Raw genomic sequence first — 23,307 nt, forward strand, 5'->3', positions numbered from 1 at the left:
GGCATAGAGCTCGGCCCTATGTCCCCTGGCTTAGAGGCCCTCAAGGACCTGGCCCACAATCTGGCCCATACCACCCCAGTCAACTTGTCCTTTTTTCCATACACCTATCACCTAATAACATCTCTACACTTATTTTATTTGTTTCTATTTTATTTTCTGTATCTGCCCACGAGAATATAAGCTCCGTGAGTACAGGGGCCTATTGTGCTCCTGCTGCGTTCAGAGCGCCCAGACCAGTGTGCAGCGGATGCTCAGTGACATTTGTTACATGAATGAACGCATGGAGATGCAGTACGTGTGCAGACTATCTCTGGAATGTTCTCCAGGAGCCTGGCAAAGCTAACTCCTGGGCAGAGCTGGGGGCGTGTGGGGGTGGGAGACTCACTTCTCACCAGCATAGCTCCTCACTCGTCTTTACAAAAGGAGGTGTATGTCATCTTTACAAAAGGAGACAAAACATGCCCAGAAAAGCTGAGTTAACTCAGAAGTTGGGGGGGCACTGGTCTCTGGGAGTAGGGAGAGTGCCTGGTATAGCATCCCCAGGCCTAAGCCCCAGGAGAGGAGGGGGAAACAGCCAGCCCCAAGCGGGCCCAGGGCATGTGAGCTCAGGCTGGGGTGGGGGGTGTGCGTGGGCCATGAGGTCTGCTCAGCTGGTGTGTACCTACCCCCAGGGTGTCCTTCAGGGAAGCATGTTGGTGGCTGCCTGGGAGAAGTGGAGCACCTTTGTGCATTCTGGCTGCTTGTGCCTGTGCTCTGTGCTAAGCCCCAGGCCACCCAGGTCCAGGTCTTTTCCCAAGATCTCCAGAGGCAGGCAGCAGGCCAGACCAGGTTTTGGATTTGGGTTCCCAGCCCCAGGCACAGGGCTTCATAGACCCCACCCAAGCTGGATCCCTCCGTACCCACCAGGCCTTTCCACCCTCCACCTTCCCCACCCAGGTATCAGTGAGTCAGAAAACCTGGTTTTCAGTCTCAGCTCTATCTCTATCCAGGACAACCTCCTTCCCTCCCTGGTCTGTACTCTGGCTCCAGACCCTTCCAGGACTGAGTTTTTCTGACATTTAGGACTTGAGGCCTCAAGGCCTATTTATTTTATATGTGTGTACACACACACACACACACTTCATTGATTCTCAAACACAGATATTAGGGGACAGGGGACAAGCCCATTCCTGGCACTGAGAGGATGGAAAAATCAACCATCTGGGCTGGTGGGCTCCCTGTGCCAGGCCTGGAGACGGGCCAGGTCCTGCAGCAGTCTTCCTGGGGTCATAGCCAGCAGGCCAAGCTCCCATGCCCCGGAGGTCTACCAGAGGTGGGTGCGGGGAGCAGAGGCCTAGGGACGCAGGACTGGCAGACAGACGGCACAAACTGGAAGCAGGACGCATGTGTCACTCGAAACTGTGGCCCATCCTTGGCCAAGCAGCTGGTCCTGGGAGTCCTGCTGGGGGCCAGGCTGGGTGCTAGAAGAGAGAAGGGGAAGCTGAGGGGCAGGCTTCAACACAGTGGGGTAGCCAGGCCTCCTGTTTGCCCTGCCCCCCTACCTGAGCACCGCCAGCTGCCAGCCTCAGGGAGGTTGTCCCCCTGTCAATCCAGCAGCTCTTTGATACACCAGCAGCAGAGGATGATATAGGCAAGTTCCTTCAGGGTCTGCTGCAGGCCCTCCCACCCCGTGCCCAGCTTCATGACAGGCACCCGGAGACCAGTGTCTCCCAGGGCTCGTCTGAAGGAGAAAGGGAGGGCGTGGGCCAGGGGCTGTGTCTGGGGCTGCATGTGGCCAGCAGCTCTGAGGCATGCGGGAGCCGCCTCTAGTGCCTTTTATCCATGGCATCCCCACCCCCCAGACCTCATGACTGTGGGGACAAAGGCCCCGGGGTCTAGCACAGGGAAAGTTCTGGGCCCCAGAATAGGCTGAGTCAGCCTTCCTGGACAGGGATGGAGGCTGGGCTGAGGAGGCGGAGGGACTGGCCACCCCATCTTCCAGCCCCCGCGCCAGGCTCACTTCCCTTCCTCCAGCCTGGGTCTGGAAACTGGGGCCCTGCCATTGCCGCCTCTTCCCCCAGTGGCTGCCAGGACTCCACGCTCCTGCCCTCTCCTGTCCTCGGCAGGCTCCTGCTGGGGGGCTGGCCTTCAGAATCACCAATGGGAGTGCCTTTCCAGTCTGTTCTGCACACGCCCCCACCCCTGGCCCCACTGACCTGACAGGCAGAGCCTGGCCCATGTCTACTTCTCCCATCCCCAGAGCAGGAAGACACAGCCACAGCATCAGCCCAGGAGAGGCACGGTTTATTGACAGGTTACACCCCAGGAAGGCCTCCCTCCCAGCTCCTGGAGCGGATGAGTGCGAGGTCATGTGCGGGAGTTCCGCTCCTCCTCTTCGTTCTCAAGTAGGTAGGCAGGACGGTAGGTGGGCTGTCCCCCTGGGCTCAGGCACTTCAGGGCTGGGTTCCTCACCGTGTTCTCTCGGCCCCCCAGGGACGTGTAGCTGAACCGGGAGAATGGAAGCAGGTGGTGGGTGGCTCTCCCTACCCCACGTCCCCCCCACACCCACACTCTCTCAGCACTCTTACCCTCGGTCATATAGGATGCAGTACGGGACAAACAGCTGACGCAGGAAGTCCCAGATGTCTCTATAGGTCCAGTCCTGGGAGGTGAGAGTGTAATCACCCATACCCCTTTCCCACACTTAACCCCTGCCACCTGGGGAGGGGTCCTTCCTAGGGCTCTTCTGCCTCTCAGCCTGATTCTCTGCCACAGTTTGTTCCTATAAGCCATGCCACATGCAAGACCAAGCCTGCATCCTGGCCCTTCCAGCCCCAACCCACAGGTGTGTGTGTGCCAGGGCAGGGACGGGCTGTCTGTGCAAGCCAGTATGGTGCAGCACACATTGTACTTAATTTTTAAAATGAAGATTTAATTCACATGCCACAGAATTCTTCCTTCTAAAGTATACCATTCAGTGGTTTTTAATAATTCCCTATTTTGTTCTAGTAAGTGACAGTCTGAGTATAGTAAGTGGCTAGTGGCCCCCACACTGGACAGCACAGAGCTAGCAAAACAAAGCACAAGCCTGCCTTTAAATCAGTGCTAAATAAGGCCTGGTCAGAAGGCTGACCCACCAAGCAGCATAGCCTCCCCTGGACGCTGGGGTTCTTTATCTGAGCACCCGGCTCCGACTTCTCCCACACCCAGAAGCCAGGGTGCATGACCCACAGGGATCAGGGGACTGGGCTGGAGGCACCACAGCCTCTACCCCGTTACCAGCAGCGGGTTGACACGCATGAAGGCAGGCCAGCCGGGGTCAGTGGGGCTGAAGGGGCAGAGGCTGCAGGAGTAGGGGTCTGTGCGGCGCGTGCCCATCAGGACAGCCTCCAGCTGGGGGTGCCGCGCCTGCAGTTCGCTCAGGGCCTGCTTCATGTCGCCCTCAGCCTCCAACACCTGCAGATTATACCTGTGGAACGAAGAGGGCTGTGAGTCAGAAGTGGGCACTGCCAAGCTCCCCTGGAGCCCCCCGCCCCCCCAGGCCCCTAGTACCTCTTGATGGTATCCTGGAGGAACTGCTCCAGCTCGGGGAAAGGGGAGATGCTGCGGATATACAGGATCTGCAGGGGTTCCTGAGCATCGGGGCATTTCCTGGGGGGGGGGTGTGTGGTGTGGAGGAAGGATGCATAGGCTTTTGGGGAAGGCAGGGAGATGCTTGCTCAAGCTTGCACTGTTCTCCTTGGTCCCCGGAAGGACCCTTATCTTTCTCATCCATGACAACCACTTCCTATGTAAAGCCCATCTTGATCTCTCACTCCTCGGTCCTGGAGTACACAGCCTATCTCAGGTATGTAAATCTCACCTCCCCAACAGGACCATGAGCTCCCTTCACAGCCACACATCCAGGGCTGCACCATGGCAGCTGCTTGATAAATGTGGTGGGGGACCACAGCTGAGAGGTCACCAGGGCTGCTTCCTCCCAACCCCATTTGCTGACCCCCTTCCGCTGCCTGCCTGGGGCCACCAGAGCACCTGTGAGGGCTCAGCCTGGGGTGCAGGCTCACCTCTGCACGGCCGCATGGAGGAGGTGCAGCAGTGCGGTGCAGTCCTTGCCGCCATTGAAGCCCACACAGAGGTGGGTGAGGCCATACTGAGCCAGGGCACCCTCGATAGTCTGCAGGGCACCTGCCACCTTCTTCCCCAGGGAAGACTCTGCAAGCAGACACACGAGAGGCCATCACATAGATACACGTGACTGGTGGAGGGCGGTGGGGGCCACGCTGCCCTTGCTTAGTCTTTCTTGACTTCCAGTGTGCGTTGTGTAATGTCCAGACTCCTGCACGCCCCTTGGAGTGTGCCCCCCTGGGCTGTTCAGCTCACTCTTCACCCCAGTGTCTTCCCTCTGGGGGCCCTGGTTCCCTTCCTCAAGCCCCACACTATTTGCTCTCACCCAATCTGGCTGACCACCCCACATGTATGTTACTTGCCCAGTAGACTGTATCTAGTAGATGCTCAGATCAGGGCTGCTCTACCTGCTGTGGAGGCCCCATGGCACCCCCATCTCCTGCCCAGGCACCTGTGTGATGCCCACCTCTCTCGTTATGCTGGGCCTCTGAAGGGCATGGCATACAACTGTCTTGTTGGGGTATAACCCTCACACCCAGCATGGTGCTGGTGACAGTCGGCACTCAGTCTACACTTATGGGAGCCATCTTCCACCCGCTCCTGGACTTTCAGGAAGCCTCCAGCAGCCCCCACATTCCTAAGCCCAGGGAGGCCCCCCCTAACCCAGGCCCCTACCTGACTCTGCCAGTTTATATACGGCCTCACTGGCCTGCTGCACAGCATCCGGCACATAGGGGACCAGTGACCCCGGGGGAAGATGGGCAGTCAGGTAGGCCAGGCATTCTTCCAGGGGCCCTTCCTCCTCCGAGTCCAGCGTCAGCTTCACCTGATAGTAGTTGCTGCCCCAGTCAGGGTAGGAACCCAGGCCAAGCTTGCGCCCAAAGTGGGCCTGGGCCTCAGCCAGGATGGGGGCGATAGAGGCCTCATCAGCGGCCACATAGAGCTCCCGCAGGTGGAACTGCACAGCTGTGTTTTGGAACAGCCCCTTCAGCCCCTCCAGCACCCTCCTTAGCAGCTCGGGAATGCCTGGGAAGAGGTAGACGTTTCGGACGGAGACCAGCGGGAATTTGAAGGGCTGGCCCGTTTGAGGATCTGTGCCGTAATGCAGGCGGGCAGAGGAGGGCACCAGAGACAGCTTCTCCCAGCCCTTCCCTCCTAGGGCTTTGATGGCTGCTTCCAGCTCCGGGTGTGGCTTAAGCTCATCCCCGAAGGCCTGTGCTACAGCCTCAAAGGTTACATCGTCATGAGTGGGGCCGATGCCCCCTGCTGTGAGGACGTGGGTGAAGCGGCTGGAGAAAGAAGTGATCTCGGCTGCAATCGTGGTGACCTCATCAGGGACAACAGAGACGCGGCACACCTGGACCCCCAGGGAGCGCAGTGTCCGGCACAAAAAGTAGGTGTTGGTGTCCTGAGTGTGTCCCTGAGAGATGAGATAGTGACAGTGAATATCAATGCGGTGGGGATGAAGGGCAAAGGGGAAAGGGTGACAGCTGCATTTTCCCAATGCTGGGGCACTGTGCTCTTTGGGGGGTACTGTCTTGGGCTGCCAAAAAGCCTGGACTGGGGGATCCCTGGGTGGTGCAGTGGTTTAGTGCCTGTCTTTGGCCCAGGGCGCGATCCTGGAGACCCGGGATCGAATCCCACATCAGGCTCCCGGTGCATGGAGCCTGCTTCTCCCTCTGCCTGTGTCTCTGCCTCTCCCTCTCTCTCTGTGTGACTATCATAAATAAATAAAAATTAAAAAAAAAAAAAAAAGCCTGGACTGGGCACAGGAGTGAGAAAATCCAGCTGAACAGTCAGGGGTAGCATGATCCACCCTGGGCCTTCTTTGCATTTGAACCTTGACCTCAGATATGCTTATGGATTCCACGGTCAATTCTATTGTGGATGACTCATCCACTACCTCACCAGTCCTGCCAGTTTCAATCCCCTGGCTCCCCGCACTTACTAGGCATTTCTACCATATTCCTGGCTGTTGTCACTTTGGTTAGTGGCATCCCCAGACACTGTCCATAGCCAGTTGGGCACTTCTGTTGTCAACGCTACTGAAATGTCTCCCCACTTCTGCTCTCTGTCCTTACTACCACCACGCAGGTCTTTGGCACCTTTTATCTGGACAGTGGTGACAGTCCCTGGCCAGGCTCCCAGCCGCCAGCCACAGTGCTCTGACCCAGGCCTCCTGACTAACCTTTCTAATGTGCTACTGTGATTGCACCACTCTTGGGCTCAAAAGCCATGTGTTGTTTCCAACCATATTCTGATTAAAGTTCAAATTCCTCTGAAGAATATTTGAGGCTGCCTGTCTACGGGTGTAGATCTGACGCTCTTCCCTGGCCCCATCTCCTTCTGCTTCTTTACAGGGGGCTTCGTAGGTAAGGGTTGCTCTGGAGGAAGAGAGAATGGGCTTGGAATCCCAGCTCTACCACTCCTGAGCTCTGTAATCTTGGGCAAACTTCTCAGCCTCATCATCTAATAACTGAGATTTATAATAAAAGTATCAAATCTCATGGGAATGCTCTAAGGATTAGTTAAGACCGCGTATTGATATAATAAGCACACTGCCAGGCCCCAGTAAGCACTCAAAAAACGGGTCAATATTAGTTATTACAAGCCTGATGCCATGACCTCTCCTAAGACTTCCCTCATTGTTCCGAGGGATTTCCTCCATCTAGTCCTCTCCTGTTTTGCTTACTCATGCACTGCACCTCCTTCACGGGATGGACTCCCGCTGGTTCCTGTAAAGCCCTCCTACCGCTATGAAAATGCTTGGCAAATTGTAGCAACTTTGCTGCAAGTTTTCAACAGAGTAACTGGAAGAACATGTTGGACCCACTACAGGGACGTGGTGGGCAAGGGGGCGCCCCCGGTCGGCCTCCCTCAGCAAGGTGCAGCAGGCTCTAGAGGACGGGCGGCGCCCACCCCCCCTCTCCGTCCCAGACACACCTTGAGGATCTCATCTCCAACAATGATGATGCCCGCCGTCACGCTGCGCCCTGGGGGAGGTGCAAAGGCCCTAGATGCCATGGTCCTGCCTTCTCTGCCCCTCTGCACGGCCCTCCAGTAGCCACCCAGGGCCCCAAATAGGGGTCGGAAGCAGGGGAGTCGCGCCAGGTCTACAGGGCACTGGGGGCCATAGCCTGAAAACAGGGGGGTCTGGGGTCAAGGGAACCTGGAGGAGCCAGAAGGGACACGGGGAGGGCATGAGGGCACGCTCTTCCTCAGAGAAAGACCTCGCCAGGCCCCTGACAAGACTTTTATCCCTGCCTCTAAGAATTGCGTTCTCAAACCCCAGCCCCGGCCTCTTCGCATGCCTTCTAAGCTCGGCTACAGTGTCCTTAAAATGTCCTGTTCTCCGAGCACCCACAGCTGAGCGCGGCCACCTGCACCTTTAAAGACCTCTTCTCTTCGGGGCACCTGTCCCTTTAAGCGTCTCGCCCCCTCCGCCCGGGACTGGAGCGCAGGCGCCCCTCCCTCAGGCGCCCGCACCCCTTCTGGCCGGAGCCCCGTCTCCCCGCCCCGCTGCAGCCCGCCGCGCTCTCCCAGGTCCGCACCTGCCTCTCGGGCCCTTCCCCGGCTCGTGCCCTCTGCTCCCGCACGTCTCGAGCGACATCCGCACGCAGAGTCCCACCCCAGACCCGCACCTTCTCACGGCGGTTGGTCACCGTGGCTGTCGCTCAGACGGCCTCCAAGGGCCCATTGGTGCAGCTGGCTGTCGCTCGCCCGCCTTAGCCAAGGGCGGGAGCAGCGCCGGTTGCTATCGGCGACAAGCACGTGGTCACCACCCGCCCGGAACTGCGGGGGCGGGACCAGCGGGCCTGGTGCGGGGGGCGGGGCCAGCGGCAGCGGTGCGAGGCGCTGCTAGGAGCCGCGAGCGGAGGCGTGACGCTCGCCTCCATCCCGTTAATACATCCTCGCGCGCAAGTGCTATGCGGCGCCCACTCTAGTTCTAGGCACTGGGGCTGCCCAGGGCTTCGGTAGCGCGCGCACGTTGGAGACACCAGCAAGGAACACCTTGGAAGGTAGGAGAACTTGGAGGTGAGCTTTTAGGGTGTGGAGCGCTCATACCCCTCTATAAAAACGATGAACCTACATACCTGACCCCTGCCTTGCTCCACAAAGTGGTCTGAACACCACCTTTGCCCGATTATTGGTCTTACAGGTAAAGTGAGGGCAGTGACTAGGCAGTGCCGTGTGTCCACTTTGGAGTCTCACATCCTGGATTATTCTCATTTCAGTTGCTTTTGGTCTAAAACTGCTTAAATTTTAATGTTTCATCCGGGATCTTTTTTTTTTTTTTTTTTTTTTTTTAATTTTTTTTTTTTTATTTATTTATGATAGGCACACAGTGAGAGAGAGAGAGGCAGAGAGACACAGGCAGAGGGAGAAGCAGGCTCCATGCACCGGAAGCCCGACGTGGGATTCGATCCCGGATCTCCAGGATCGCGCCCTGGGCCAAAGGCAGGCGCTAAACCACTGCGCCACCCAGGGATCCCTCATCCGGGATCTTTTTATAAAAAATATAAGTCCTCCCTGTGCCCAAGGTGCAGCTTGAATTCACTACCCAGAGTTGCATGCTCCACGGACAGAGCAGGCCAGGTGTTCCTATCTGGGACCTTCCTAATATGCTGATTAAATTTCCCCTATTCAGTTGGGGTGGGAGCCTGAGATCTGCATTTAACAAGCTCTCGTGCCATGCTGATGCTGATCTGGGTCCCTAGAGTATGTTTCCTGTAGTAAACATCTAAAACCCATCACTTGGAGAGCAGTTGAACCACATCCACCCTCATTTTACTCTTCTAAAGCCCAAGATAGATGATGCCCATTTTACAGATGGGCAGCAGGCTAAGAAAGGTTAAGGGATGCCACATAGCAACTACAAAACACTAATGTGAAAGAGCCAGGCTTCTAGACCATTCTTTCTTAAGTAATAAACCCTGTGTGTGTGGTTTTTTCAACAACCGCCAAGAGTTGCATGCTCTTTGGACTGACCCAGCCAGATGCCCCTCAAAAAAAAAAAAAAAAAAAAAAAAAAAAAAATTTTTTAAAGGCAAAACAAAAGTTCCATTTGCCTAATGATGTAAGTCACATCATCTTTACTAGTAGTATTGGTAAAATCTGACTACCCCTCCCACAAAAAAGCTCTGGTCCAATTCTTTACCAGTGGGTTAAGCTTGAGGGGTCGCCAGGATCATCTGGAGAGCTTGTTGAAACATCACTAGGTCCAACCCTCAGTTTCTGATTCAGTAGGTCTAGGGTGGAGTCCGATAATTTGCATTTCTAACAAGGTTCTGGTGACATCAAGCCTTCCGATTCAGGGACTGCAACTGAACTACTGCCGTAGGAATAAGTGGATGGAAAATAGGAAGATTCCTTTATTTAGTACTACTGTTCTCTCCACCCAACATGGGGCTTGAACTCACAACCCAGGGAACTGAGCTGCCTGCTCCACCAATGGAGCCAGCCAGGTGCCCCCTGGAGAAATGTTTTCTTAAAATACAGCTTACACCAGTTTTCTCAAAGGTTAATCTCCAGCTACCTGCATAAAAATTCTTGAAATTCCCACATCCAGGCTACACCCCCTACCAGTTAAGTATCTCTAAGGAATGAGTTAGGTGCCAGTACTAGCCACTAAAAACAGCACAGGCTTCTGCCCACTGCCCTCCTCCCCTACCCCTCACAGGTAACAGGCCTCAGGTAGGCCCCAGACTTAGGCTGGGCAGGAAGTAGAGCACAGGAGTAGCCTCCTCCCTTCACCCTCGTGTGCCCTTCAAATATCAAGACTGTGTTAAGGGCAGCATCCCCGACTTTAGGAAACACTTTGTTTTGATGAGGTGATGTTTCTATATAACTTCTATCTCAGGCTAACAAGGCAACATATATTTCAGATGCTTGAAAGAAAGTCTGATTAAGGGACGCCTGGGTGGCTCAGTGGCTGGGCACCTGCCTTTGGCTCAGGTCACGATCCTGGGATCTGGGATTGAGTCCTGCATCAGGCTCCCTGAGAGGAGCCTGCTTCTCCTTCTGCCTGTGTCTCCCGTGAATAAATAAATAAATCTTAAAAAAAAAAAAAAAAGGCCTGATTAAAATAAATTAAAAGCCAGTTACCTGAATGTTGAAATAAACCTCATTATCAACAAAGAGCTGAACTTCATTATCTAACCCAAAGGAATATAATCAGAAACAGGATACTGAATGTAATGCTTACCTTGAGAGGGAAAAAAAAAAAAAAACACTTTACAATTAAAGAATTAGATTATAAAAAACTTCCTCTTTAATCAAGGCTTTTAAACATGGAACAGATTCCTTGAATAAAATGAAAAGTCTCCAATATATTGAAACATAAACCACCATACATACAACACCTGGCAGGAAAAAAAAACTGCAAGTTTACACAATCCCCGTGACAGCCATGGCCTATCGTCAGATGCTTCCTCTATGTACCAAGTGTGCTCTGCTGGGTACACAGCTCAGCTGAGGCTGCAGCCCAAAGAGCACTCAACTGGCCGGGCCATGGTGCTGTTGGCTCTGCTCAAGCAAAACAGTCAGCAGCACAAACAGTGTACTGAACATCCTTTAAATATCAAAGTGAGAAAACAAGAAGGCAACATAATGATGTTATCAGGAAGATGTTAGCAAGCGACGACAGCTGTGTAAAGCTTGAGGCTGGAAAGTGGCTGCCAGCTTCATTTCTTCGGCTTCTTGGGCAGTGGCCGTCGGAACAACAAGATGTGAGGTTCTGAAAGAGTGACATTGAAGAGACACGCTCACCCTGGTCTCTGCAGTGTGTAGTGCGTCCCCTTCCCATTTCAGACCTTTAGAACTACATTAAGATGTAAGCATATGGCCTCAGAAGCAGACCCTAAAGCTGGGCCTGTCTGCTAAGCAGAGAACTATTAGCATCAGTTCCTTTGCTGTGTTTGTACAGCCCCCCCATCCCCTGCCCACCTCCTTTATTAGATTTGCCTGGCTGCTTGTGGGTCTGGTGTCTTATCAAGAAATATACTTCCCTTGGCTTATTTGGGACACATCTGAGAATTTGCTTTCTCATGGAGAATGATGCAGGATCCATAACCTCTACCAGGGTGTTTGTGGCCTTAAAAAGGGTGACGGGTGTGTGTGTGTGATGCTCAGACTGAATTAGAGATTGAAAGAGTTTTTTCAGGGACAGGTTGTCTTCTGAACTTCCCAGTACTTGACTCTTTTTTGTCACTCTGATTTTTAAAAAAAATTTTTTTTAAAATTTATTTATGATAGTCACACAGAAAGAGAGAGAGAGGCAGAGACATAGGCAGAGGGAGAAGCAGGCTCCATGCACCGGGAGCCCGACGTGGGATTCGATCCTGAGTCTCCAGGATCGCGCCCTGGGCCAAAGGCAGGCGCTAAACTGCTGCACCACCCAGGGATCCCATCACTCTGATTTTTCTAGGTGGCTGGTGAGGAACCAATAGACCACCCTCACCTCTATTTCTTTGGGTTATACCATCTTATCATTCCTCTTTTCCTCAGCCAAGGAGCCCTAAATGGTTGTTTTCAGCCATCGCACCGACCTGGTTCATGGATCATATAATGGACCCATCCCTGACTCTGCTGAACTCCAAGATTCCTCCATTCAGATTCAGACATCAGATGGGTTTTAGGGACCAGCTTGGCTATGTCCTTGGGCAACATGACATGCCTGTAACAGAAACACGGAGGGATCACATCAGTACTGGGTGCAGTTGTGTTAGACAAATGCTTGTGTACAAAGCCAAGAGAGCAAAGAAAAGAAAAAATTGGTTCCCAATGGGAGAGTTTATGTACTCTTATCATGGGGCAGAGGCAGCTAGAAATAAAGGCCAGATTATGCAAATCGTCCCCCCAAGTATGTTAAAAAGCACGCGTGAGTAACTCAAGTGAACAGGCGCTGTGGACACCGCGCCCCTGCCTTCCTCCAGCTCAGTCTGCTAGCTGATTAGAACGATCTAAGGGCAGCCCCACGACACTCACAGCGTTAATTATTAAAGGTAGTTTTGAAAACGGCTGGTTTTGTGGAGAAGAAAGGCCTCTTGTGGAGCGCTGTGAGGAAGAGCCATCACAAGGATGAAATGTGAATATCTTCTCCTCTGAAATGTACCCTCCATTTCATTTTCCCAACTCTGAAAAGAGTTGCCATGAGACTCCTCTTGGGAAACCCCAGGTTTTCCTAACCAAGGATAAATCTCCTTTCATGGCAAAAAAAAAATCCTTACTCTCACCTGAGTTGGGCTACTCCAGATAGACCCCATCATGCTCAGGGAAAACACAGTAGGTGTGTACTAGTAGCAAATTCTTTCACAAACAGCGTCTTCGATCCCTAATCGGACCCGACCGACGCCCCCCAACGCCAGCGCCCGGACTTACAACTTCGGGGAGCTGAAACTAGCTCTGCAGAGGTGGCAGCGCACAGTCAGCGGCGGAAAGAAACCTAAGTGGCCTGGGTCCCCCAAGGGTCAGCACACGCCGAGTCCCCGGAGCCCCGCACTTGGCCGGGAAGGAAACGCAAGCCTGCCAAGTCTCCATCCCACGTTCTTCCAGGAAGAAGCCAAAACGGCACGCGGGCAGCATCCTCGCTCTTCCCTGGTACTCCTCCTGGAGGGGCGGCGCTGCCTCCGTCACACCGTGCCCGGGCGCAACTCCCGAGCCTGCGGCGCTGCGTCGCCGGGTCAGACCTTCCCACGAGCCGCACGCCCGCGCCCCCTTTCCCGGATCGTTCAGCACCGCTGCGGCCACTTCTTTCCAGCACGCCCCAGCGGGCAACCTCCACGTGCCCGGGGAAGCTCCCAGAACGATCCAGAACCCCGCATGGTGCGGGGTGCGGAGGCCTCGAGCTCTAGGCACGCCCCCTCCGCCCGCTCCCCGGCGCGGGACACACTGCGGTCCGCAGCTGTCCGCGCCCTCTCGCCGCCAGGCCCTCGCGCAGGCGCCCTGCTACGCTCCGCGCCCGCGCCCCGGGAGTCCCCCGCGCATGCGCCGGTCCTGTTGCTTCAGCCCCGGTGACTAACTCCTCTTGCCCTCACTTGTCAAAGTTCACGACCTCGTTATGGCCCCCGCGGCGGCACTAACCGGTACTCGAACTCCTCGTCGTCGTATTTGTCCGAATAGTAAATCTGTTTGTGCGACATGATCACTCAGCCTGAGGACCGTCAGGCCCACTCCGGCAACCTCCAAACAACTCCCAGCAGCACGCGCTCCCACCCACTTTGGCCTAGCTTTCAAACACGCCGCCCGCGCTTCCTATTGGACCCCATGGTTTAAGGCGGGACTACTCCACCTTCAAGCCGCCGATTGGTTTAGATTTGCTTCTGTTCGAGTCCTTATTGGACCGCGCTGCTTACGTTAGTCAAGAATGAGCGTAGGGAAAAAATATGCCTCTAATTGGCTATTCCTGCCCCCGTGCGCGTTCTCGCATTGCCATTGGCTGATTCGGCAAAGTGGGACGGCTGAAGGAGGGACGCTGAGGTAGAGGGTCAGGGGTTAGTGAGGCCGGAAGTGAGTGCAATAAAGTTTCTTCAGGGAGGCCAGGCCGGGGAGAAAGTTGGAACGGCGACCTAAGGAGGCAGTGGCGTGATCCGGAACCAAATCGAGCCGCGGTGCGGTGCGGAGACTCCATGAGGCCCTGGTGAGTTAGGTCTTCTCCCTCTCCTAAGGTGACCCATTCCTCCACCCCGGAACCCCTCTCCCGGGACCCTACTTCCGGTCTTCATGTGCAAGTCCCGCCCCCTGAGACCCCCCTCCCCGGAAGTCCCACCCCCATCTTCAGGGGGCTCCCCGAACCCCGACTTGTTTTCTGTGTATTGTCCACGACCCCACCCTGCTGCCCAGCTTTCCTGGAAGTCCCACCCCCGAACATGCTTCCAAGTCCGACTGTGAGAAACCTGACGGTAGTTCTCTGAGTTCCGATTCTTCGCCTTCTGGCGACGGGTCCCCCAGGAGGCCAGAGCCCCGCCCCTCCGAGGCCCGGCCGAGTGCCGGCAGCCCCGCCCCAGAGGCTACGCCTTCCGAGAGGCCCCGCCCCCCGCCTGATGGCGTCGGGCGGTGCTGTAGCCTCGCCTCTTACAGTGCCCGGTACCCGTGATGTGGGGCCCATTCCCCCTGGGCAGCGTCCAGAGTGGGGCGGGCTCCGCCCCTCGGAGCGCTGTGGTAGTCCCGAAGCCCCTTGCTGACACAGCTTCTCTTCTCCTTGGGCTTGGGGCTCAGCTCTGCGGAGCCAGTGCTTCTGCTCCAGCAGGTGGGGCGAGCCGGGCGAGGTCAGGGGCCGCCCTCCGCCTCCCTTGCCCCTCCCCCTGCCCCGCGGAGAGGGGCCTGGACTTGGGGTTTGGCGCCAAAGGGGCCGAGAGACTTGCTCCTGGGTTCCCAGCCCAGGACAGACTCCGCCCCAGAGACAGCTGTAGGGCTAGCACCCGCACCTCGGGAGCTGGTAGGGCCGTGAGGTTGGCGTGCAACCTGCGGGTGCACCAGGAGCTAGAGTGTCCTGCTGCCTGGAAACGGTGGCCTGGCGTGGGTGGAGGGGACAGTGGCCTTTTTGCTGTTTGAGTTTTTTTGTTTGTTTAGTTTTTTGGAAGGGACTCCCCAGCCCCCGCCGCTTCTTGGGCTCTTCCCCTCCCCCCCAAGCAGAGCTCTTGTCTGGGCATTCCTCCTGGTCCCGCTTGCCCAGCCTTCCCTTCTGGAAACATTCCTGAGGCTTTCGCCATTTCCTGCTACTTGCCTCCTCCTCCCCGCTGGGCTGAGAAGCCTGGAGCAGCTCCTCCCCACACACCCAGCCACACTGACTCCCTGTAGGCCATCTCCTTTCCTATGCAAATTTAAAGAGCCCGACTTCCTCCTTCTTTCCTTCCTAAGGCCCACACCTGTGGGCGGGTCCTCGCTTCTGGATTGTGCAGACGCCGGCAGGGGAGGACGTCCTGGCCTGTGTGCAGGGGCTGCAGAGGCCAGGGTAGAAGCCTTTCCTCCATCCCTTTAGGCCAGAGAGCTAAAGGCCAGGGGAGAGAGTTGAGCACAGTATCTAACACGATTTGAGTGTTAGTATTATTAGCTACTAGTTTGCATCTTTGTATCTTCTGCAGTTTAAGAATAGGTAATTCCAAGGTGAGCATAGAGGTTGTATTTATCTCTAGTGCTTTTTTGGTGACTTTGCCTCTTCCTTCAAGGTCCCCTCTAGTGGAGCTGGAAGCTGTGCAGAAGGGATGGGCCCCAGCCCGTCCCTGGCACCCCGGCTCAGATTTGTCTTCCTCTCCCTCTGTGCTTTCATGGCCTGTCCTTTCCTCTCCCCACTTCTCTTGGAGAACTGTTGTACTCTCCCACCTCCTCCAGTGAGACTCTACCCCTGGTGTTGGGTGCACTGTGCTCCCTGGGCACACCTAACCTTCTCCACTTAAGAGAAGGAGTATGAACATGCCTGGCAGGACCAGGAAGCCAACCCTTGTGTCAGTGCCCTGTCACCTATGTGACCCAGGAAGCCGACCCCTGTGTCAGTACCCTGTCACCGAATTGCCCGTGACAGCCTGCTTTGCTAACTAGACCTGTGGGATGGGGTACAGAAGAGTGCTTGGCTGTGGGCTGCTGCCCCTGGCATGGTAGGTGCCAGCCATGGAGGGCAGGACTCCATCAGCCCGTCCCAGGCTCCAGTTCCTGCCTGAAGGTTCCCTGGTGCACCACCCAGGTTGGACTTTGTTCCCGTTACTTCTCCAGCTTCGTGCTTCCTCTTGGGCCTTCCCTGCGTCCACTGGGACCACTTGGATGCTTTCCTCTTCCCTTCACCACCTGTTCCCAGCTGTGGTAGCAGAGGGCGCTAATGGCCCAGGCTCCCCAGAGCCACCACCCCACGGTGTGATAGGGCTGGAGGAGGGGGGGCATTCCAGCAGGACAGGAACAGAAGTGCTGAGCTCAGGGGTCCCCTCCTTTCCACTCCCAGCTCCCTCTGTTTCCTGTCCCGGTCCCCCTACCCTCCCGCAGCTTCCTGCTCCCTGTGGCCTGCCCATGTCCTGTGTGGATGGATCCAGACCTCTTCTTATTTCCCTCCTTTCCTTCTCTTTCCCACATCCTTCCTTCCCACTCCACTTTACTCCTCCCCAGATTACTGGTGGTTTGTCTCGGGGCAGGGTGGGGGCACCGAGAGCTTTATCCCTGCCAGAGTTCTAGGCTGGGGCTGCTGTGGGGGCTTAGCCCCTTGGAGCCTGTGAGTCAGCACTGTCCTCGGGATTGGTCTCTGGCCTTCCCTCCCCGCCCCTGGGGAGGAGCCAGGCTGCTTCTGGTCCAGCCTGTTCTCTTCTCCGCCTGGGAAGAGGCTCCACGCTGGGCGGGGGATGGGGCCTGAAACTATCTGGGTCTGAGCCTGGGGCCGCTGGTGCCACTTGTCACTCTCCCTCCCCAGGATCCTTGAGATCCCTGGGCCATAGAATCCGAGCAGACTAAAGGCCTGGGGATGCCCCTTGCCTGGCCCCCTTGCCCTGACTGGCAGGGGGGCCAGGCTGGGCAGCAGCCTCCCTCTCACTGCAGCCATGGATCTCCTGCCCCCCAAGCCCAAGTACAATCCACTTCGGAATGAGTCTCTGTCATCGCTGGAGGAAGGGGCTTCAGGGTCCACCCCACCGGAGGAACTACCTTCCCCATCGGCCTCCTCCCTGGGGCCCATCCTGCCACCTCTGCCTGGGGATGAGAGTCCCACTACCCTGTGCTCCTTCTTCCCCCGGATGAGCAACCTGAAGCTGGCTAACCCAGCTGGGGAGCCAGGAAGGGCCTCTAAGGATGGGGAGGGGACTGGAGGGGCCGCCGTGCTGGACTCAGCCCCCCTGCCCCTCCTCCAGGACATGAACAAGCTGAGTGGAGGAGGCGGGCGCAGGACGCGGGTGGAAGGGGGCCAGCTGGGGGGCGAGGAGTGGACCCGCCACGGGAGCTTCGTCAATAAGCCCACACGGGGCTGGCTACATCCCAACGACAAAGTCATGGGACCTGGGGTTTCCTACTTGGTTCGGGTGAGTGAATGTCTCCCATTCGGTCCTCCCTGCTCCCTCCCAGACTCCTTCCTCTGCTCACTCCAGCTTTGCCGAGCTGGGAGCCTCTCGTTTTCTGCTCTTGCCGGTACCTCCCTTGGTTTCAGGATCGCTTCTCACACCTCTCTCTTCCCCTTTCTTATTCTGCGGCCCCTCCCATCCAGCTCTGCCTGGGCCCCTTACTTCTGGTGACTCCCCCACCCTGCCATGCTTAGCACAAAGCCCAGCACGTTGCCACCCTTAGTAAGTGTGGGAATGAGCGGTCCTGATTGTATCCTCCAGCCTCCTCCCTCTGGGGATGTCACCTTCCCCACCCCCCACCCCAGTGCCCATCACTGTCCTCGAGATCCTCTTCCCAGATGTCCAGGCCCTCCTGGCTTGCTCGATCCTCCGCCCCTCATTTCCTGTGGTCTGGCACATTGTGGGTGTAGCCGCAGGCTGTGGGCAAAACTTGGTCTTCACTCTTCAGAGTCAGCCTTTTGGCTAAGATCAAGTGTAGGAAGCACTCAGGGGAAAGGCCTGGGACTCTTTTTGTGGAGGGGGTGCTGACTCGTTACCTTCCTTTCCTCCTTTCAGTACATGGGCTGTGTGGAGGTCCTGCAGTCAATGCGTGCCTTGGACTTCAACACCCGCACCCAAGTCACCAGGTTAGTGGGGAGGGGGCAGACTGGGGATTCCTGAATTAATGAGGGGAGAGGGGGTACATAGGGGAGTGGGCTCCTGGATCAGTGAGTATAGGAGGGAGTGGGTCTTGGTCACTTGCTAGTGATGGCTTACCTTCAGGGATAAAGGATTGAGAGAAAGTTAGGGGAATCAGTCTAAGTCTGAATGAAAAGCAGCACCTCTCTGGTCTGGGACCTTCTTATTTATCCAGTCCTGTGTATGGTGGGAGAGGTGGCAGAGGCAGCTGGCAGCTGGAGCCTGAGTATAAAATGGGGTGGATGGAAGATTGCTGCTGCCTTTGGGATGGAATGGGACATTTGGTCGCTGGAAGTAGGTGGGGCCAGACTCACAGAGGCCCTAACCCAATCAGCCAGGAAGTGGCCTCTCCGTGTCATCAAATATTAAAGGCCTTTAATTCAATCCACCATGACAAAGAGCCTGGAGTGCCCCTGAAGTCTGGCCTGGTCTTCCCCTCCCCCTGCCCTGTGGCAGCCCCAGCTGAGTGGGAGGCAGGCTGTGGGTCTGAGGACCCCTTTCTCTCCAGGGAGGCCATCAGTCTGGTGTGTGAGGCTGTGCCCGGTGCCAAGGGGGCTACAAGAAGGAGAAAGGTACCTGGGGCTGATGGGGCTGGGGGCACTGCTGGGAAATGTGGAGGAGCAGGGGGAAGATAAGTCTGGGACCTGTGGGGGGAAGGCCAAAAGGCGGAGGGAGGGGGATTCGTGGTGTGGGGAGCCCCCAACTTCTGAGACTCTGGGCCCTTCCCTAGCCCTGTAGCCGCCCACTCAGTGCCATCCTGGGGAGGAGTAATCTGAAATTTGCGGGAATGCCAATCACTCTCACCGTCTCCACCAGCAGCCTCAACCTTATGGCCGCAGACTGCAAACAGGTTGGTGGGGTTGGGCAAGGGGGCCAGAAACACTGCTGGGAGAGCGGAGCGGGGACCTGGCCACAGGGCCAGGAGCTAAGACAGGAAGGAAGGAGGAGCATAGGAGGACCTGGGCTAAGAAGCCAAAAGGGTGGGACTGACACTCCAGGGCTCCGGGCCCGGGCTGGGGGTGCCCAGGAAGGCCCCAAGGCTGCCTGACCTGTGTTATTCCCTTCCTTCTCTGTACCCTGCCCTAACCCTCAGATCATCGCCAACCACCACATGCAGTCTATCTCCTTTGCGTCCGGTGGGGACCCGGTGAGTTGGGGAACAGGGTGGAGGTGGGGGAGGAGTAGGGGCCATGCTGTCTGGAAAGAGGGTGTGCTGGGGTCCAAGTGGTGTCTGGAAAGGACCAGGATGTGTAGGGGTCAGGAATGAGGTGGGCTGGAAACTGGAGCTAAGTGGCTTCTTCTGACCCTGCCCACCCCAGGACACAGCTGAGTACGTCGCCTATGTTGCCAAAGACCCGGTGAATCAGAGAGGTGAGGCGTGGTGGGGAGCGCTGGGTGGGGCCGGCTGTCCGTGAGGCAGGTGAGCAGGACCTGGGTAGCTAAGTAGGGCTTCGGCTGGGAAGATGAGGCCCCTGACCGCGCCTCCTCCCAGCAGTCCACCAGAACTCACTGACTGCCTTTACTGTGCCCCCAGCCTGTCATATCCTGGAATGTCCCGAAGGGCTTGCTCAGGATGTCATCAGCACCATCGGCCAGGCCTTCGAGTTGCGCTTCAAACAATACCTCAGGAACCCGCCCAAGCTGGTCACCCCTCATGACAGGTGAGCGGGTGCGCAGGGTATGGGCAGCTCCTAGGCACTAGCTGGAACTGAGAAAGCAGGTCTGCTCCACTGCCCACGCTTGAGCTCAGAGAGGGTCAGGGGGAAATAACCTGTGTGCCTGTTTCCCACTTCCTGCTATTCTTACGTTTCCTGTGGCCGTCAGGAAAGTCTGGCCAGGTCCTGCCTGCTTCTGCAGGCCCGCTCTTCCTCTCGTATGCCAGGCCACCGTGCTGCTGCTCTGCCCTTCTGTCCTCAGCCACCTCACTGCTGGCCTGTCTCTCTTTCTTGACCATTTCTCCGTCCTTATTTTTTCACTTTCTTGCCCATAGAGCCATCAGGAATTTGGGTGAGGGAGGGTGTCTTTTTTCCTGAGATCTCGACCTTTCTTTCCCACCTTAGATCAGTAGCTACTGAGTATTTAGAGGAGGTTAAAATATTCTGGAGTGCATCCCTTCTTTCTACTGTGTGCTTCCCCTTCCTCTTGGGAGATAGCATAATAACTGAGAACATGAACTTTAAATCAAATCTGATGTTACCATTCAGGTCTGCCACCGTTTAATTGTGAAACAATAAGCAAACGTCTCCACCTCTGCTCCTCATCTCACCTGTATCACTGGAGAAGGGGGTATAGATACCTTGCAGGGCTGCCAGGGGGATAGAATGCCTGTGTGTAGGAAACGCCCAGACTCAGGCCCACCCTGCAGGAAGTACCCAGTCCATGGCCACTGTCTGTGCCCCCTTGTTCCCTCCTGTCCCTCTCAGGATGGCTGGTTTTGACGGCTCAGCTTGGGATGAGGAGGAGGAAGAGCCACCTGACCACCAGTACTATAATGACTTCCCGGGGAAGGAGCCCCCTCTTGGGGGAGTGGTGGACATGAGGCTTCGGGAAGCAGCCCCCCTGGGGGCTGTTCGGCCCACCCCACACGTTGTCCAGACCCCCAGCCACCTGGGAGCAACGCTGGTAAGTTATTTGGATGGAGGTGGGCTGGGCCTGGGATGGGAGTGGCCAATTTGGGCTTCTGGTCTCATTTCATTTTTGTTTCTGCAGCCTGTGGGGCAGCCTGTTGGGGGAGACCCAGAAATTCGCAAACAGATGCCACCTCCACCACCCTGCCCAGGTGTGAAGGGAGCTGGGAAGGGCAGAGTCAGGGGTGTGGAGGCAGGGCTGGGGTCACGGTGATGCCTCTGTTTCCTTATCAGGTAAAGAGCTCTTTGATGATCCATCCTACGTCAATGTCCAGAACCTAGACAGGGCCCGGCAAGCAGGGGGTGGGGCTGGGCCCCCCAATCCTGCCATCAATGGCAGCGTGCCCCGAGATCTCTTTGATATGAGTGAGTGCTTCTCTCTCCACTCTGCATCTCTGTCTTCCTACTCCCTGGGTTCCTCCCCTTGTGTCCTGCTCTTTCCTTCCCGGCCTCCCCTCCCTGAAAGTTTGGGTCTGGGTGTGTGTTGTGCCAGTTGCCTCTCAGGCCTCTCTCTGAACCCCCAGAGCCCTTCGAAGATGCGCTTCGGGTGCCTCCACCTCCCCAGGCGGTGGCCATGGCTGAGCAGCTCCGAGGGGAGCCCTGGTTCCATGGGAAGCTGAGCCGGCGGGAGGCCGAGGCCCTGCTGCAGCTCAATGGGGACTTCCTGGTGCGGGAGAGCACGACCACACCCGGCCAGTACGTGCTCACTGGCTTGCAGAGTGGGCAGCCCAAGCACCTGCTGCTGGTGGACCCGGAGGGTGTGGTGAGTGTATCAGGAGTTGGGGGGGGGAGGGCGTGGCAGAAAGGAGGGTGCAGCATGCTCCATGCAGCTATGCGTCTTTCCTCCCTGCTTACTGCTTTTCCTGCTTGGCAGGTAGATGCAGGCATTCTTCCCTTCTCAGACTCCTGAACCTGAGCTCTGTTCCTTTCAGTCCTCAAATGCCCAGCCCTGAAGTGCATTTGAGCTGGGTGTTCATTTTGCCTGAGCCCCTCTTTTGATAAAGGAGGAAACCATCCTGGAGAGGTGGCAATGCCCTTCACCTGAATTGACCCCCTCCCTTCCCACTCCTCAGGTTCGAACAAAGGATCACCGCTTTGAGAGTGTCAGCCACCTCATCAGCTACCACGTGGACAATCACTTGCCTATCATCTCTGCGGGCAGTGAACTCTGTCTCCAACAGCCTGTGGAGCGGAAGCTGTGATCCATCTCAGTGCTTTCTCCCCGAAGGGGTCCTTCCACCACTTCCACTCTATTCCTTGAGTCTCAGGACCTCATTTGAGGGTGTTCTGTGGGCTTGGCCTTGTTGTGTTGGAGCTGGGGATAGTGTGGACATGGTTCAGCATCCAGCTGAATGAGAGGTTTTGTCAGAAGCCTGGGGTAGAATTTTGTTTCTCCCCAAACCTTACCAAAGTATTAATGTACAGAGTGGCCCCCTTCCCTGGGCCCTTCCTGTGCCAATCTGATACCCCCTTCCCCAAGAAGGTGGGTGCTTGAGGCCTAGGCAGTGTGCCTCCTTGAAGTGAGAAAGGCCTAATGGGGCAATCACCTTCCCAGGGAAGGGGACTGAATCACACCTTTGGTCTATTCCTGGGCTCAGGGTATCCCAGACCCCTCTCAACAACTCTCCCTCCCAGTGGTTAAACTTTGTGCCTTTGACCATCTTCTAGGTCTGAAGACATTTTATGCAAAGAATTCTTGAGCCCCTGAAGTGGAGGGTGGGAGTGCTGACACTTTCTTGGCTTCTGGAACCCTGTCCTCTCATTGCTCAGCAACCGCTCTGCTTTAAGTTGGGAGACCAGAGGCAGGAATGGCAGCTGTCCCCTCTCCGGGGGATAGGCAACCCTTAGAGATTGCCTCAGAGTCCCTCCTTCCTGGCCAGCGGGGAGATGGACCCCTCCCTTGCTCAGTGCCTCCTGGCCAGAGGGGCCCCTCACCCAAGGGGTCTGTATATACATTTCGTATGTCGACCCATCACCCCCCCTCACCCCTCCCATATTGCCTGCATGTTATGCTCTACAGCCAAAGCATAGTCCTTGGTCCTGCAGCCTCTACCCCTGCCTCCTCCTGCTGGGGTGGGTGTGGGGGGCGGGCAACTGGACTCTGGCTTCCTGAACTGGTAACTGTGCCAGGTGAATTTGTGGAGGCAGGAATAGGGGCATTGAGACTAAAGCAGTAGACAATCCCCAAATACCATCGTACATTTGGGACTGCATTTATTTTTATTTTATATGCATATATTTTAGGGCTGTAGATTTCCTTATCTGTTTTCCATGGCTTACCTTGAGCACAAAATGATTATCGACGACAACGTGTACACAACGCCTCTGTGACTTTTCAAAGCCCCCTTCCAGTGATTGGTATTTTACTCCTCCCAGCCTTTGAGGCAGGGGGAGCCCCCCTCAGCATTATCTCTAAAGGCAGAGACCTGGGGCACGGCGGGCGGGGAGGCCCCCGGGGCGCACCAGGCCTCACCCCTGAAGTGACAGCCCCCTGGGCAGCACGCCCTGCCCCCGCACTTAATGTCTCAGCCCTGGGTTTTTCACTTCCTCCGATGCGTCCATGGCGCTCACTTATACCAAAGGGAAATTCTCTTCATTAAAGTCCCTATTTCTTGTACCTGCGGCCTCGTGTCCCTGTTGCTGCCCTCCGGGGAGTTGGTGGGGGGGCCCTTACCGCATGGACGTGTCCCCGCCCCGCCGGGTGGTCCGGCCCAGGCCCCGCCCCCTTGCCCGCGGTGGTAGCGGCGGCGCCGACTTCCGGTTCCGGCTGCTGCTGGTGCTGCCGCTGCTGGTGCTGCCGTTGCTGCTGTTGCTGCTGCGGCCGCGGGCGGGCGGCTGACGCTCCGCTGGTCCCTAGCCTCGCCGCCCGG

The 23,307-nt window shown here is 56.5% G+C and overlaps 4 protein-coding genes across 6 annotated transcripts; 1 reads left to right on the plus strand and 3 right to left on the minus strand.

The window, feature by feature from the left end:
* Nucleotides 1-1,123: 1,123 nt before the first annotated feature.
* On the minus strand, nucleotides 1,124-2,188 carry LENEP (lens epithelial protein). The gene is made up of 2 exons (XM_038543193.1): nucleotides 1,542-2,188; nucleotides 1,124-1,460 (listed from the first exon to the last, which is right to left on the minus strand). The coding sequence occupies exon 1, from the start codon at nucleotides 1,768-1,770 to the stop codon at nucleotides 1,585-1,587; it is 186 nt and encodes a 61-aa protein (XP_038399121.1). The 5' UTR covers nucleotides 1,771-2,188; the 3' UTR covers nucleotides 1,124-1,460; nucleotides 1,542-1,584.
* Nucleotides 2,189-2,262: 74 nt separating this feature from the next.
* FLAD1 (flavin adenine dinucleotide synthetase 1) lies at nucleotides 2,263-7,747 on the minus strand. 3 transcript variants are annotated; one of them, XM_038543188.1, is made up of 8 exons: nucleotides 7,656-7,747; nucleotides 7,048-7,273; nucleotides 4,780-5,524; nucleotides 4,044-4,191; nucleotides 3,532-3,630; nucleotides 3,259-3,448; nucleotides 2,568-2,641; nucleotides 2,263-2,482 (listed from the first exon to the last, which is right to left on the minus strand). In XM_038543188.1, exons 2-8 carry the CDS (start codon nucleotides 7,126-7,128, stop codon nucleotides 2,347-2,349), a joined length of 1,473 nt encoding a protein of 490 aa, XP_038399116.1. In that variant the 5' UTR covers nucleotides 7,129-7,273; nucleotides 7,656-7,747; the 3' UTR covers nucleotides 2,263-2,346. The 3 variants fall into 3 exon arrangements, with proteins under 3 accessions (XP_038399116.1, XP_038399117.1, XP_038399118.1); XM_038543189.1 differs by having other exon boundaries at nucleotides 7,048-7,241; nucleotides 7,656-7,733; XM_038543190.1 differs by lacking the exons at nucleotides 2,263-2,482; nucleotides 2,568-2,641 and having other exon boundaries at nucleotides 3,265-3,465.
* Nucleotides 7,748-10,356: 2,609 nt separating this feature from the next.
* Nucleotides 10,357-13,342, minus strand: CKS1B (CDC28 protein kinase regulatory subunit 1B). The gene is made up of 3 exons (XM_038543192.1): nucleotides 13,186-13,342; nucleotides 11,652-11,779; nucleotides 10,357-10,840 (listed from the first exon to the last, which is right to left on the minus strand). Exons 1-3 carry the CDS (start codon nucleotides 13,242-13,244, stop codon nucleotides 10,788-10,790), a joined length of 240 nt encoding a protein of 79 aa, XP_038399120.1. The 5' UTR covers nucleotides 13,245-13,342; the 3' UTR covers nucleotides 10,357-10,787.
* A 1,619-nt stretch (nucleotides 13,343-14,961) lies between these two features.
* SHC1 (SHC adaptor protein 1) lies at nucleotides 14,962-23,054 on the plus strand. Its single transcript, XM_038543187.1, has 12 exons — nucleotides 14,962-17,093; nucleotides 17,688-17,758; nucleotides 18,319-18,382; nucleotides 18,541-18,660; nucleotides 18,904-18,957; nucleotides 19,130-19,181; nucleotides 19,345-19,471; nucleotides 20,234-20,432; nucleotides 20,520-20,589; nucleotides 20,672-20,803; nucleotides 20,962-21,200; nucleotides 21,511-23,054. Exons 1-12 carry the CDS (start codon nucleotides 16,620-16,622, stop codon nucleotides 21,637-21,639), a joined length of 1,731 nt encoding a protein of 576 aa, XP_038399115.1. The 5' UTR covers nucleotides 14,962-16,619; the 3' UTR covers nucleotides 21,640-23,054.
* Nucleotides 23,055-23,307: the final 253 nt, after the last annotated feature.

This window comes from Canis lupus, chromosome 7, assembly GCF_011100685.1.
Source record: "Canis lupus familiaris isolate Mischka breed German Shepherd chromosome 7, alternate assembly UU_Cfam_GSD_1.0, whole genome shotgun sequence".
NCBI classification, from domain to species: Eukaryota; Metazoa; Chordata; class Mammalia; order Carnivora; family Canidae; genus Canis; species Canis lupus.